This window comes from Tympanuchus pallidicinctus, unplaced genomic scaffold (assembly GCF_026119805.1).
Source record: "Tympanuchus pallidicinctus isolate F22 unplaced genomic scaffold, pur_lepc_1.0 scaffold9, whole genome shotgun sequence".
Lineage (NCBI taxonomy): Eukaryota > Metazoa > Chordata > Aves > Galliformes > Phasianidae > Tympanuchus > Tympanuchus pallidicinctus.
In genome coordinates, this window is record NW_026294813.1 from 10484519 (window position 1) to 10499364 (window position 14846).

The following is a 14846-nucleotide window of genomic DNA, read 5'->3' on the forward strand; positions in this document are numbered from 1 at the left end:
GCAACCTACAAGAATTCACTGTGTTTCTTCCAGAAATTACTGAGGAAAACACAACCCATGTTTTGGAAGCGGTCATGCTTGATAATTGACTGTGATTGGCCTTTTCTTGCTTCAAGTCCAGAAAAAAATATTTGGGAAAGGACATCAGTGAAAAGCAGGCTGATACAACTTCGACCATCAGTCTGCAATGAATGCTAACAAAGAATTTGAGTTGTTAGTATCTATGTAGTGGATGATTATAGAATACAGTACAGATGGGGCATTCAAATACATTCAAATCAAATAGTTCTATCAAGTTTTGGGCATTCTTTGCAGATGGTATCCAGACCAATCTTCCTTTTTCAGTCTATTGAGTGTGACTCTTTCAACTTGAAAAAAGGAATTTGTTTAATTATCCAACACCTTAAGAAGAAGTTAACATATTGAACTGATGATAAAAGTTAAAAATTCTTACCATCCATGTAGGAAAAAGAGCTCTACACTCTTCTAAATAAGAGTGATGGACTGGGAAAAAAGCTAAAGGAGAGAAGTTGCATAATCCTGGTAGTTGACATTGAGTTGAGTTACAGTGTGCTCTTGAACATTTGGTGACTAGATGTAAAGCATTTATTGCCATATGCAGTACCAGTTCCACAAAGGAGAGCTAAAGTGGGAAGAAGTAGTGCATGTGGTGGTCTGCGGAGTTTAAGGTCAAAGTTACAAATAACATAATATATAAGTAATTCCAATCAAATAATTCACCTGAGTTCGATCTGTTATTTCTAAATGACTAGGTCTTCAATGTGTTTTTTCCACAGGGTACACTTGCTGAACGTATTAGAGCAGGAGGAGCAGGAATCCCAGCGTTTTACACCAGTACAGGTTATGGGACACTGGTGCAGGAAGGGGGGGCACCTATCAAATACAATTCAGATGGCACCATTGCTATTGCTAGCCAACCAAGAGAGGTAAGATGTCAATCTGTTTATAGCAATCTGCTTTTGAAAATGAATTTCTTACAGAATTCCAAGATAAATGGCTGTTTAAGTTTTTTTTCTGGCCAAGTTTAACTTCAGTATGTTGGATTAATGGTGTGGCTTGTTACTAGTTACATTAATTGTCCTCCTTCTGCTCATTCCTGTCCCCTGCAGTGTATCACATTTCTTGGAGCATTGAGTGACTTAACATCAAGAAACTGACTCAGGTGAAAAACTTTCTTGATTCACTTTACCCAATTCTCTGGCCATACCTGCAGCTGTACCCAAAGCCTCAGCGTTAGAAGAGACTGGGCATTTTCTTGTTAAACCACAAAAAGCTCAGTTGATGCATCCAGGAAACGTTCGACAAAATGAAACGCTATTTAGTGTGAGTGTTCAAAATTACAAAGATATCTCTGTGATCTCCAACAGAGAAACATGAACTTGAAATTAGGTGGAAATCTTGAAGAAGGGAATAGGTTTCAGGTACTATGACTGTGTTTGAAGAAATGAGGATGAGGTTAGCGCTCTGAGTTCTCATTATGCTGCAACGAGTGTAATCTCTTACTCAAGAACATCTTACGGGTAAAGATAATTGTTTTTATCATAGAATCATAGAACGGCCTAGAGCGAAAAGGACCACAAAGATCATTTCATTTAAACCCCTCTGCTATGGGCAGGGTTGCCAGCCACCAGACCAGGCTGCCCAGAGCCACATCCAGCCTGGCCTTGAATGCCTCCAGGGATGGGGCATCCGCAGCCTCCTTGGGCAACCTGTTCCAGTGCCTCACCACCCTCTGTGTGAAAAACTTCCTCTAATATCTAACCTAAACTTCCCCTGTCTCAGTTTAAAACCATTCCCCCGGTCCTGTCGCTATCAACCCATTTGAACAGTCATTTCCCCTCCTCTTTATACGCTCCCTTGAAGTACTGGAAGGCCACCATGAGTTCTCCCTGGAGCCTTCTCTTCTCCAAGCTAAACAAGATCAGTTCCCTCAACCTTTCCCAGCAGAAGAGCTGCTCCAGCCCTCTGATCATCTTAGTGGCCCTTCTCTAGACCCACTCCAAGAGCTCCACGTCCTTCTGTACTGGGAGCCCCAGGCCTGGATGCAGTCCTGCAGATGGGGCCTCACAAGAGCTGAGTAGAGGGCGACAACCACCTCCCTCTCCCTGCTGGCCACTCCTCTTTCAATGCAGCCCAGAACACAGTTGGCCTTCTGGGCTGCAAGCGCACACTGCTGTCTCATGTCCAACATCTCATCCACCAGGACCCCCAAGTCCTTCTCCACAGGGCTGCTCTCAAGGGGCTCTTCACCCAGTTTGTACAAATACCTGGGATTGCCTCAGCCCAAGTGCAGCACCCTGCACTTGGCCTTGATGAACCTCATTAGGTTCACATGGGCGCACATAGCCATCCTGTCTAGGTCCCTTTGGATGGCATTGATTTATGCACTGATATTTTCATTATTGAATCATTACAATAGTTGTTTTTCCTTGGATTTCTTATTATGGCATTATGATATTTTCCTATTTGAAGGAATCTTGTTTGTTGAAATACCTTATAGTTTTGATAAGATTTTTTTTTACCTTTAGTATTTGTTAAGAATACTTCTTGTTCTTCTCAGTCTTTTGCAAAGCCAGTAACATCTCTTATGTGACTTGACTGAATCAATGTAAAGTGCAAATAACATTTCATAAATCTCAAATCTGCCTCCACAGGCCCACAAAACTAACTTTTGATATGCTTTTACCAGATTTTCTCCCCTCTGATAAGTATTAAATAATGCTACAGCAGTACTGTGTATACTCTAACATTCTGTATTGTTTAAATAAATGCTGCTCAGTGTTTCTGTGTATGATTTGTGTCTTGTCTACTCGATGGCAGCAATCACCAAATATTCACTGCATCTTTTCTAGGACGATAAATTGTTGTTTTCTTTCTTCTTGCTGTTGTTCTTTCATTTCTGCTATGATTCAGTGCTATACCTAATAATGGAAATGCCTAATGAAGAGATTAGATATTGATTTTCCTTGGTATATCTGTGTTGTTTGGAACTGAGGTCTTGAATGTGAATCCAGTAGATTTAAGTAGCTCTCATTCAAAGCCAGATGAAGAATAACAACGTTCTTGAAGAAGCCACATTGTGGCTGGAGGATCCTCAGTAGTTTCAGGCTCTTAACAGAGAACTTGTGAGGGGAAAGACGGTTCATCTAACTTGTCTTTGGTAGATTGAACTCCCTCCATGGAAGTATGACCATGTCCTGCTCTAATTGTTTAGCAAAGTCTTGTTGGACATCAGTAAACTAATGGATGCAAAAATGAGCTTACCGCTGTTGAATTTTCTAATTTGAATTCAATTCTGATTCTTTTCTCTAAAGTGGTTCAGTTCTGAGCTTCTCTTGTGAATGTGAAGAAAATGTAATTATGTTTAAAATAATCTAGTGATGTCTGCTAGAATACTATTTTCTTAGACCTTGTTTTCTATGTGGGGTATAATTCATGCGATATTTTGCTTCCCAACCCCAATTGTTATGAGAGATTGTGTGTCTCTGGTCTCTAGTCAATCAAGAGAGTTTTTATCTTGGAAAGACAAAATTTTGTATTTATTCTTGAAAAATGCATTTCGTTTTACAAAACTGCTAGCATAGTACCTGTTCATCTGTTACATGTTCTGACTTTCTGCACATTATTGTTACAAGTATTGATCATAAAGATAGTGAGAACCAAATGAAATTCAGCCTGTCAGATGATCTGAATCGTGTACTCAGAATCAAATTTTCTTTGTTTAGATTCGAGGCTTCTGCTGATGGGCAGTGAAAAGCTTTTCAATACTTCTGCTTTAGCAATTTGTTTTTTAATTATTTGCAAAGAGCATGTCTAATTCCAGTTGATGGAGTGGTGGAATATGTATTTTATTCTGTTCTGTGTATGGTTCTTCTGGTATTTTGCTAAACAGACACCTTAGGATGAACCTGAGGTTTACTACCTCTTGGTGCTTTTCTGTGGTTATACACTTGATCTCCATTTATTCAGATAGAATTGCATTAAATAAAATAGTTTGTAAAATTATCCCTGCAAAATAAACACATGAGAGATCTAAATGAAGAAATCTACATCTCAATATCGTACTTTTTTTCTGTAGGTGCGAGAGTTTGATGGTCGTCACTTTATTCTGGAAAAGTCCATTACAGGAGATTTTGCTCTCGTGAAGGCATGGAAGGCTGATCGTGCAGGAAACATCATTTTCAGGTATGACTTGTTCATTAGTTGGAAACCCTTTTCTTGATTGTTGAGATAACAAAAGATAAGAAGCCTTGTTTCATGTGATGCCAAAATAATGTCTTACTGATTTCAATTTCATTCATGTTGTCTTTCCTTACTGTCAAATTGTACTGCTATTAAAAAAAAACTTATTCTGATGATGTCTGAGAATTCAAATGCAGTATTAAATAAAACATTAGTAGTTATAACTTTGGTCTGCTATTCCATATTCATAATGTTGACTGTGGAGAAAGGTAGTGATGTTGTTTCTTTCCATTTTTCTGTTAATTTGCGCCACTTTTATTGTGCAACTGAAGGCTGATACAAGAGGTGTAGGATCATGTATATCAGAACCGAAGGAAGCTAAGTCAGTTTTCTGACCAGACAGTGTTGTGAATGCTTGATTCTGTCCTCAGAGAAGAGCATTTTAAGTTTGTTTGTTCTCAGTTGTCCAGGGGGTGACATCATATGAATTTAAACATCTTTTTAGTGAAGAACAAAGACACTACACTAGAGATTATGTAATTTATTTGGGCTGTTACACTTGTCCTCTGTTTTTTCCTGAACTGTAGCAGGAGAGATTTGCATATGTTTAATGCCTGGTTTTTATTCATTTGTTTTATGGCTCTCAGATGATTAGGTAAGTGTTAAAGCAATTAGTTGCAGTTTACTACATGAAGGTGCTGAATAATGCAGTTTTTTGTTGTATATATTGAGAGCAACAAGGAGTAAGTGAAAAAAAAATCTGTATGAAAGATAGGGGTTAGAGTACTGTTTTGTAGATGTATTCAAGTATATACATACACATGTATTTACATAACTGCATTTTTTCTATACATTATATAGTTAATATAATATTAAAATACTTGGAAAATGAAGAGAGAGATTAATTGACCTAACTCTTAACACAGAATCATAGAATGGCTCGGCTTGGAAGGGACCATAAAGATTATGTAGTTCAGCCCCACTGCTGTGGACATGATTGCTGACTGCTAGATCAAGCATTAGATCAGATTCCCCAGGGCCCCATCCAGCCTGGCCTTGAACAGTTCCAAGGATGGGGTATCTGCATCCTCTCCTGGCAGCCTGTTCCAGCACCTCACCACTCTCTCTGTGAAAAATTTCACCTGACATCTAATATATCTCCTCTTTATAATTTAAAATCATTACCCCTTCCCTATAATTCTCTATGCGTGTAAATAGTTGATTTCCCTCCTGTTTATATACTGGAAGTTTCCAATGAGGTCTCCCTGCAACCTTGTCCTCTCCAAGCTGAACAAGCCCAGCTCCCTCATTCTTTCCCCACATGAAAGGTGCTCCAGCCCGCTGGTTATCATTTTGGTCCTCCTCTGGACCTTCTCTGAAAGCTCTCTATCTTTCTTATGCTGTGGGCCCCAGGTCTGGGCGCTGTACTCCAGATGATGCCTCAGAAAGGCATAGCAGAGGGGGACAATCACCTCCTTTTCCATTCTGGCTGCCCCTCTTTTGATCCTACCCATGATACAGTTGGTCTTTCAGGCTTCAAGTGCACACTGCTGACTCATGACCGCCTTTTTTGTCTACCAAGATCTCCTATTCCTTCTTTACGGGGTTGCTGTCTAGTGCCATGACCCAAGTTCAATACCTTCCTCTTAGCCTTTCTTGAGCCTCATTAAGTCACCACCCTTCAAGATTGTTTAGGTTCCATTAGGTAGCATCCCTTCCTTCTGTAGTGTGAGCTGCACCACTCAGCTCAGTGGTCATCAGTAGGTCATCAGTAAACTTGCTGTGAGTGCACTTGTTCCTACTGTCTCTGTAATTGATAACAATATTGAAGAGAGATGGTCCCAAGATGGATCCCTGGGGTCACTACTCATCACTGGCCTCCCTCTGGGCATAGGTAACTAAACAATTTACGTAATCACAGAACTGAAGGGGCTTGAAGGGACTTCTAGAGATCATTGAGTCCAAAGCAGGACTCGATCATCCCCTTACTAAAGCAGGCACCATAAACCAGGTTGCACAAGTTGGTGTCCACGTGGGTCTTAATATCTCCAGACAAAGGAGACTCCAAAACCCACTGGGCAGCCTGTTCCAGTGCTCTGTCACTCAAACTGTGGAGAAGTTCTCATGCACACTTGTGTGGAACTTCCTATGCTTCAGTTTGTGGCCATTTCCCCTTGTCCTGTAACCGCACATTACTGAAAAGAATCTGGCCTTGTCCTTTTGTCTCCCACACTTTACATATTTATGGACACTGATCAGATACCCTCTCAGTATTCTTTTGAAGGGTTGTGATCAATGGTTCTTTGTCAGGATAGAGGCCAGTCACAAGTGGTGTCCCCCAGGGGTCGGTCTTAGAACCAGTGTTCTTCAACATCTTTATCGACACAGATGATGGCATTGAGTGCACCCTCAGCAAGTTTGCAGATGACACCACGCTGAGCCGTGTAGTCAAGACACTGGAGGGAAGGGAAGCCTGTCTAAAGGACAGGTTGGAGAAGTGGGCCCATGTGAACCTAATGAGGTTCATCAAGGCCAAATGTGAGGTGCTGCACTTGGGCTGAGGCAATCCCAGGTATTTGTACAAACTGGGTGAAGAGCCCCTTGAGAGCAGCCCTGTGGAGAAGGACTTGGGGGTCCTGGTGGATGAGATGTTGGACATGAGACAGCAGTGTGCGCTTGCAGCCCAGAAGGCCAACTGTGTTCTGAGCTGCATTGAAAGAGGAGTGGGCAGCAGGGAGAGGGAGGTGGTTGTCGCCCTCTACTCAGCTCTTGTGAGGCCCCATCTGCAGGACTGCATCCAGGCCTGGGGCTCCCAGCACAGGAAGGACGTGGAGCTCTTGGAGTGGGTCTAGAGGAGGGCCACTAAGATGATCAGAGGGCTGGAGCAGCTCTTCTGCTGGGAAAGGTTGAGGGAACTGATCTTGTTTAGCTTGGAGAAGAGAAGGCTCCAGGGAGAACTCATGGTGGCCTTCCAGTACTTCAAGGGAGTGTATAAAGAGGAGGGAGAATGGCTGTTCAAATGTGTTGACAGTGATAGGACCAGGGGAAATAGTTTTAAACTGAGTCAGGGGGGTTTAGGTTAGATACTAGGAGGAAGTTTTTCTCACACAGAGGGTGGTGAGGCACTGGAACAGGTTGCCCAAGGAGGCTGTGGATGCCCCATCCCTGGAGGCATTCAAGGCCAGGCTGGATGTGGCTCTGATCTGGTGGTTGATGACCTTGCACATATCAGGGGGTTGAAACTCGATAATCTTTGTGGTCCTTTTCAACCCAGGCCATGACTCTTTTCTCAAGGCTGAACAGACCCAGATCTTATAGCCTATCCCCTTTATCATCTTTGAGGCCTTCTGCTGGATTTTTTCCAGAAGATCCTTGCATTTTTTTTTTTTTTTTTTTGTACTGGAGAGTACAGAACTGGTCACAATACTCCAGGTGAGGCCTGAGCAGGGCAGAGTAGAGGGGGAGGATCACTTTGCTTGTCCTACTATGGTCAATGCAGTTATTCCTCCCCAGGTGCAAGACTATATACTTGCAACTCTACACACTATGCATTCCTTATTCACTTAATAGTTCAGCTTTCAAATTCATATCTCTCCAGCTAAGAAATAGGGATGTGGTGTGGGATCATGTCAAAGGCCTTGCACAAATCCAGGTAGATAGCATCAGTCCCAAACTTTGTCTGCTGATACTATCACTGTTTGAACGCAAGCAGACTGGTCAGGCATGATCTGTTCCCTGGTAAAGCTACTAGGCTGTCTCAGATAACCTCTTTCTCATATGTGCCTTAACTTGTCTTCCACTAGGGTCTGTTCCATCATCTTCCTGGGTACATTTGTGAGTGTTGCCAGCCTGTAGTTTCCCAGATTTTCCTTTCAATCCTCCTTAAAAATCGAAATGATGTTTCCCTTTTTCCAGTCACACCGTGACTTTTCAAATATGACGGAGAGAGCTCTTCAGGAGTAAAACCTTTTTCTTTTACAGGAGACAACTACTTCTGAAACAATTTTCTTAAATCTAAAACAAGTTCCTCTCATTCAGATTGTGTAAAATATCTGTCTTCCTCCTTATCATGAGCTCCTTGAAGTATTCAAGGCTGCAGGAGGTTATCCCACAGCCTTCTCTTCTCCAGCCTGAATAACCCCAGATCCCTCAGCCTTTCTTCAGACAATTGGTGGCCATAAATAAACATTTTGAACAGAGTTGCAATCTACCCCATTACCTCTTCTCATTTCCATGCTGAAATGTTTCTTCTAGTAACTTTTTACCTCTATTTAACAATAATTTTATGTTAGTTTCTTTTACTGTCAGATTATCCAGTATGATCTTGAAAGCATCTTTTGCTCAGAAAAGTAGTCACTTGGGATGACACACTGAACTCTTTATTTCTGTCTATCTTCTCCCATCTAAATTAATTTCCTTGCTATTTTAATTCAGTTTTGAAACTTTATTTCCTTTTTATTTTCTATTCTGCCTGGTTGAAGGATTTATTTCCTGTAATCACTACTGCTAAGGCTGTATTCGAGAACTAAGTAAAGGATATAAACTCAAAATCTTTTCTTTCATACTTTTGTATTCTTACATTCGTTTGTTTTAACACAGCCACAGACTGTCCCTTCTGAAGTGTCTGTTAAAGACTTCACAGATTATGTGTATTGCCAATAAAAGAGAATTTCTCAAGATATGTGTTTTGGGACATTGCTTCCATTCTGTGGGTATCTGCAGTAGGAGTTAGTGTAAAAATGCATGGCACGTTGGGATTTGGTCATTTCTGTTCCCTACCCCTCGTGCAGCCACGAGGTGGCAGCAGCATCTCAAAGTTCAGCATAGATATGCCATTAAGCATGGTCATTGGACTAAGGGGTGCAAAAATGAGGAAAAGGTATTGGGAAGTAAGAATGGTCCAGAAAAAAAACCAGTCCCTATGGAAAGGGGGAGAAAAAGGAGATATTGACTTATTTGGTGTCTTGTTTTCATGCATTTTGAAAAAAAAATAAAACCAACAAAAGCAGAATTCCACCTTTTAAGACAGTGAAACCCCATCAAAATACACATTTTTTCCTAAATGTTTTGCTCCACAATTTTATTTCCTTTCTGGAAAGTACAGAAGGGATGGAATGGATCACTTGTTTGTTCCTCGTCTAGGATGCTGGTGCATATCTCAGCATGGTCATATGCGTATCATGTCTTGCTTTTACTCCCTGGAGGTTCTTTTCCTTGTTACAGAAGACCTAAGTGGAAATACTTAGGATTAATGCCAGAGTCTTGCATTGGGTGCCAAAACTAGAACAGCTGTTTCAATCAAGAGAATTTAATTAAGTTTTCTACTGTGCAGATTGCTAGTCTAAGTCCATGTAGCTGCTTAGTCTAATTTATGAAGACATGTAGGATTTGGGATGGTGTGCTTGCTTCCCTATGGAGATGATTTTTATTCTTTGTGCAGAAAAGTTACATGACAATACTTTATACAGCCCAGCTTGCTGCTGCTCTTGAATCTGATAAATGATATCAGTAGCATTCCCAATTTCAATTGGACAATGTGCTGGTTAAAAGTCAAAAGAGCTGTAAATATTCTCTGATTTAGCAAAACGTAATTTTATTTTTTATGTATCTTAGACATTATGGCATATTTTTTTTCCTTATTTCGATTAGACTTTTAAATGTCCAACAGTAATATCTATGGTGTTCATATTACAGAGATTCTTGTATCTACTTGGTTCTGAAATGTGTTTACTTCTTAAGTTTTACAAATTATAATTTTTATTTTTATTTATTTATTTATATTTCAGAAAAACTGCTAGAAACTTCAATCAACCAATGTGCAAAGCTGCCAAGACAACTGTGGTGGAGGTAAGGAGATGAAACACAGTAGGCTCTACATCCCTGTAGTCAACAAACCCCTTTGGCTTGCATGCCATTCTGGGGACAGAGTTCTTTTTTTTAAATTAGTTGGTGAATTTCTTATACGAAACTGTGGTCTAATCTGTTCTCTTGGACTAGCTCCTACTGACCTTGTGTTCAGTTTTAGTGATCAGTTTATCACTTTTCATCTGATTATGGCTTGGACTTTGTTTGCTGTATTGAGCCTTTGAAAAGTTTTATATTTATTAACTAAAAAAATATGTGGATTAAAGAAAAAACAGAAGACTTAGCCTGTGCTTGAGGCCTCTTGTGAATTCTCTCAAGGAAATAAATAACAAAGATTATTTATATAAGACCTGATAATAAACACATAACAACATATATTGAGCATATCGTGGCTTTATCATAGACAAGGTCTCTAAAAATAAATAATGTCAGTCAAGTAGATGCAGGCATTTGGTTATGCCTTGTGAAAGAAGTTGGGCTAGGTTACCTATAATTTTCTTCCAGTCTTTCAGTCTTTTATCTTTGTTGTCTAAAACTATATGGAGCAGCCTACGTTGGAGGTGACATGAAAGTTGTTGGAACTTAGTAATATTGGTGACTGCTTTGTTAGCTTTTTCCCATCCCACAGGAAGGAGAAGAGTGAGCAAACAACTGTGTGGTGCTTAGTCACCTCCTGGGTTATACCACTGGTATAACTCCCTGGTAAATTCTTTATACATTTAATAAAAGCCAAATATGATTGACAGTAAAATGAAAAGAAATTTCTGTAGTGCACTTTCAGTAAATTCTAAGAAGAGTGTTGAATTGGAAGTGTCCCTTCTTAGTTCATGTTCTTGTTTGTTTGTTTTTGTAAACCTCCAGAATAAGATATTTGGTACAGAAACATCCCCAGATAACACATTTAGGGAGTTATTTCTTTATGTAGTATAATAGCAAAATATACCATACTATAGCATAATATACCATAGAATTTGTTAAGTGACTACTGACTTGTGAAAACCTCATGAATTTTTACAGCTGTTTTTTTTCAGAGAGGCTTAAAAGTGTTTTTCCTTTTGGAAGTGAAATAAAAAATCTTTTTTATTCCCTTCATTCTAGCTACTCACTTTTCATACTTAAATCTGGTGCTTAGAGAATCTGAGTAGATCAAAGTCTTCCACCTGCATGCCATTTCATTCTCCCTCTCTACTCTTCTATCCACATGTAATAGTGTAGAATTTTCTTGACAGGGGGCAACAACTATGTGACATTTTTTCTTGGCATAGTTCCATGTAATGTTTGAAAGATCTGCCTTCAAGTTTGTCCGTCTTTGATCTTGGTGCGGCTATATACTGCTATAACTGACATGATTTGGCAAGATAATTAATATTACTTTACAACTCTGTACAACTAATTAATGGGCAAAGAGGCATAAGCAGAGATTTAAGAGAAATTGCTAGCTAAATACAATACCTCGAGTTGACTTGTAAGTATCTTTCTTCTGAAATGGAGTTCAAAATGCTATGTTCAGGATTTTAGAGTTCAAATTCATAGTGTTGAATAGAGATGTCTCAGTACTGTATCTGGAGTACTGAGGGTTATCAGTCTGCGGCTGTCTAGGGCTAATCTCAAGATAGCTGAGGTGACTGCATAAAAGTTCATTGGGCTTCTTATCTGCATTGTTTGAGGCTGGAGGTGAAATTCTCAATCTCACAGAGAGATAGGAAAAAAAAAAAATTCAGTAGGCCAGTAATTCAGATTTTCCCTTTACAGCTGAGGTTCCTGATACCTGTTCCCAGCTTTTTTTTTTTCTTCTTTTTTTTTTCCCCATCTACGGACCATTTAACTTAATGTAAACAGACAGGAGTGGAGATTTGAAGCCATCCCTGGCACTGTGAGCTACAAGTCAGACCTATCTCCAGAATAATGCAGTAATAGCATGGGATATGCAGGACTGCAGTTTCTCAATCTGACGTTCCCTTTCTGAGTTTGAACTCGGAGCTTTATTCTTGTACAACCAGACTCATGATGGCAACATCTGCTTGTCTAGTACAAAGCACCAAGCTGAGGCTACCTACGTAACTAGGTAGCAGAAATAAAAAGCACATCCTTCTGTGTTTCTGGTTTTGAGATTTTTCCTTTTAAAGTGAATGCTGTAGATACACAAAAACATGATTTGTTAATTCTGGTAGCTACTCTGCTGGGTTACTTGTTTCCCTTCTCTGCTTGTTTGTATACTTCCAGTTTTATTCAGTCTTTTGGAAGCAGTCTCTTTTTCAGTAGTAGAGCTTTGTCAAGCGTTAAATTGGAAGGATGGATACTAGGCTATTCACCATCCCTGAATGTGTTGAAAAAACATTTGGATGTGGTGCTCAGGGACATGATTTAGTGGAGTGTGGCTAGAGGTAGGGGGTAGTATGGTTTGGCTGCATTTGAATTTGATAATCTTTAAGGTCTTTTCCAACCTGAGCAATTCTATGATTCTATACGAGTATGTCTCTGTTCGGTTCTCTTAAGTACAGTGGAACAGTATAACTTGAATTTTGGGAGTTAATTTTGATCAAAAAATGTATCCTGCTGTGACATGAACAAAGTAAAAGATGGAAAACCTATCATTCTCTTTGGGCTTGTTCCAGTGGTTAATCGCTCTCACTGGTATAAATGTCTTTTTACTGTAATTAATTTAGATTCCATCCAGTGCTTTTGCTCTCTTCTGCTAGATTAAAAACCTTTCTGGAGCTGGCATTTGCTTACCATGGGATAACTTCTCAGTTCTGCTGACGTGATAAACAGATCGAAGTCTTAATGATTCTAATTGTAAAATATTTTCAGTCCTACCCCTTTTATATCCTCCTCTCTCTGTTGTTTTCTGAAACTTCACAAATGTGACCAATGGAAATGTCTTCAGTACTGATAATAGTGCTGTCAGCTACTAAGGTAGAGTTATTTTTCTGCCCAGTTCTGCTGCATTCCTGCTTGTGCACCCCCAGACTCTGCTGATCATTTCATGCGGGTTGCCTAGGCAGTTAGCTGCTTACATCTTGTTAATAATTTTCTGACATACTTTAAGAAAGGTATAATTAATGATTTCCAGCATGAATTCTTTAATTATGACAGGTATTTATTGTTAACAGATGTTGTATTTTGCTTTAGAATTATCTTGTGTTCTACGATAATGCTGTTTCTGTCTTAGGTTTTATTAGTCCACCAGTCTTTTCCCAGATCTGTTTCAGTGGAATGACACTAGACTTAGTGAGATCTGTATTTCCAAGGGGATATAAGTACTGGAGATCCAGTCTTAAAGTGCAGGAGGAATTGATTGCATTGGTTAACCTGTTGTAAGATATCTTGTGGAGCTCTGAGATCTTTTGACATGCATGCACAGTAGAAAATATGTTTTTCTTTAATGTATTAAATATGATTGAGTTCAGGTCAATATGGCATTTTACTCTGTTCAAGAATGGGAAATATTATTTTTTGTGAGAATTTGGAAGGTAACTTGGCAGTGCTTCCTGATGTGGAGAATAAGAGCAGAGCAGTGGTTCACAGTCTGGTAGCTGTTGCTTACTTAAAAATACTGTTTGTCTTAAACAAAGCTGTCTGTGTTTAGAGAGAGCAGTGAAAGAGGCTGAAGAAATAAGGCTGTGCTGTTGTCGGTTAACGTCTGTTGCTCACAGATGAGGGTTACGGATTTTAAAATTTACCTTGAACAAATTTCTGGTTGAGATATCCAAGCTTCAGCTTTGTTTGTCCTGACAGACCCCCAGACAGGGGGGTCCTGGAGGATGAGAAGCTGGACATGAGCCAGCAATGTGTGCCTGCAGCCTGGAAGGCCAACTGTGTTTCTGGGCTGCATTAAAAAAGGGGTGGTCAGCAGGAAGAGGGAAGTGATTGTCCCGCTCTACTCAGCTCTTACGAGTGGTTGGAAACCCTGCCCGTGGCAGGGGGATTGAAACTAGGTGATGTTTGAAGTCCTTTTCAGCCTAGGCCGTTCTATGATTCTATGGCATAATGACAGTGCTGAAGAGTTTGAGGGACGATTTTAGGCGTTGGTTTTTACTCTGTCCTGGACAAGTATACAGACATCTGTAACAGCCCCACACATCCTTAAGCTGCGTCTGTTCCCTGCTATTGTTCTCTGTTGTGAGACCTCCTGAATGCAACTCTGGCATAGCAGTTTGAGATCTCAGCCATGGCCATGATGTGTCTGTGAGTGGCAACATTCAATATATTTCGACATACTTATTCACTGTTTGAATATCCAGTTCGAATTATTTTCTTTATCAAATTGCAAGAGGATGGTTAAATATATCTGTCTGTGTAAACAGCATTTCCACCTCAAATAACATCACAAGAGGAAAAAAGAGAATGTACTTTCTCATGAAAATACATTAAATAAAAATCATTAAACCCTGTATTTTATCTCTGGTTGCCTGGTAACAACACTGCCACGTCAGTGAGCGTCATTATCTCAGGTACAATGGTCTGTGCACTGAGGGACAGAAGTGGGCTGAAATAAGCCGTTTGTATCCTGTTATCTGTACTAAATAACAGCATTGCATTTTATTGAGGAAACTGAAAAATTAACTTTTTTTTTTTTGTTGTCTGCTTCTCCAAATGCTTTAACACTAGCAAAACTCTCCTTGTTCTGCACAGCCTTCTTCTGAGGAGTTCTGCAAGGCTTTTACATAGTGTCAATTTATAATTAAATGCCTTTACGTACTATTTTAAGGTGGAAAAGTAATCTCTTTCCTCGCCCTGGCGCTCCAGCAATGGAACTCAAGCCAAACCCTTTTACA

The 14846-nt window shown here is 39.9% G+C and overlaps 1 protein-coding gene across 1 annotated transcript in view; it reads left to right on the forward strand.

Annotated features, from left to right (window-relative positions):
• OXCT1 (3-oxoacid CoA-transferase 1) overlaps window positions 1-14846 on the forward strand; it is an 88300-nt gene that overhangs the window by 19044 nt on the left and 54410 nt on the right. The window contains exons 5-7 of the mRNA XM_052670374.1: window positions 798-947; window positions 4100-4206; window positions 9990-10050. Of these exons, the coding sequence (XP_052526334.1) occupies window positions 798-947; window positions 4100-4206; window positions 9990-10050 (318 nt within the window). The remainder of the gene's footprint in view (window positions 1-797; window positions 948-4099; window positions 4207-9989; window positions 10051-14846) is intronic.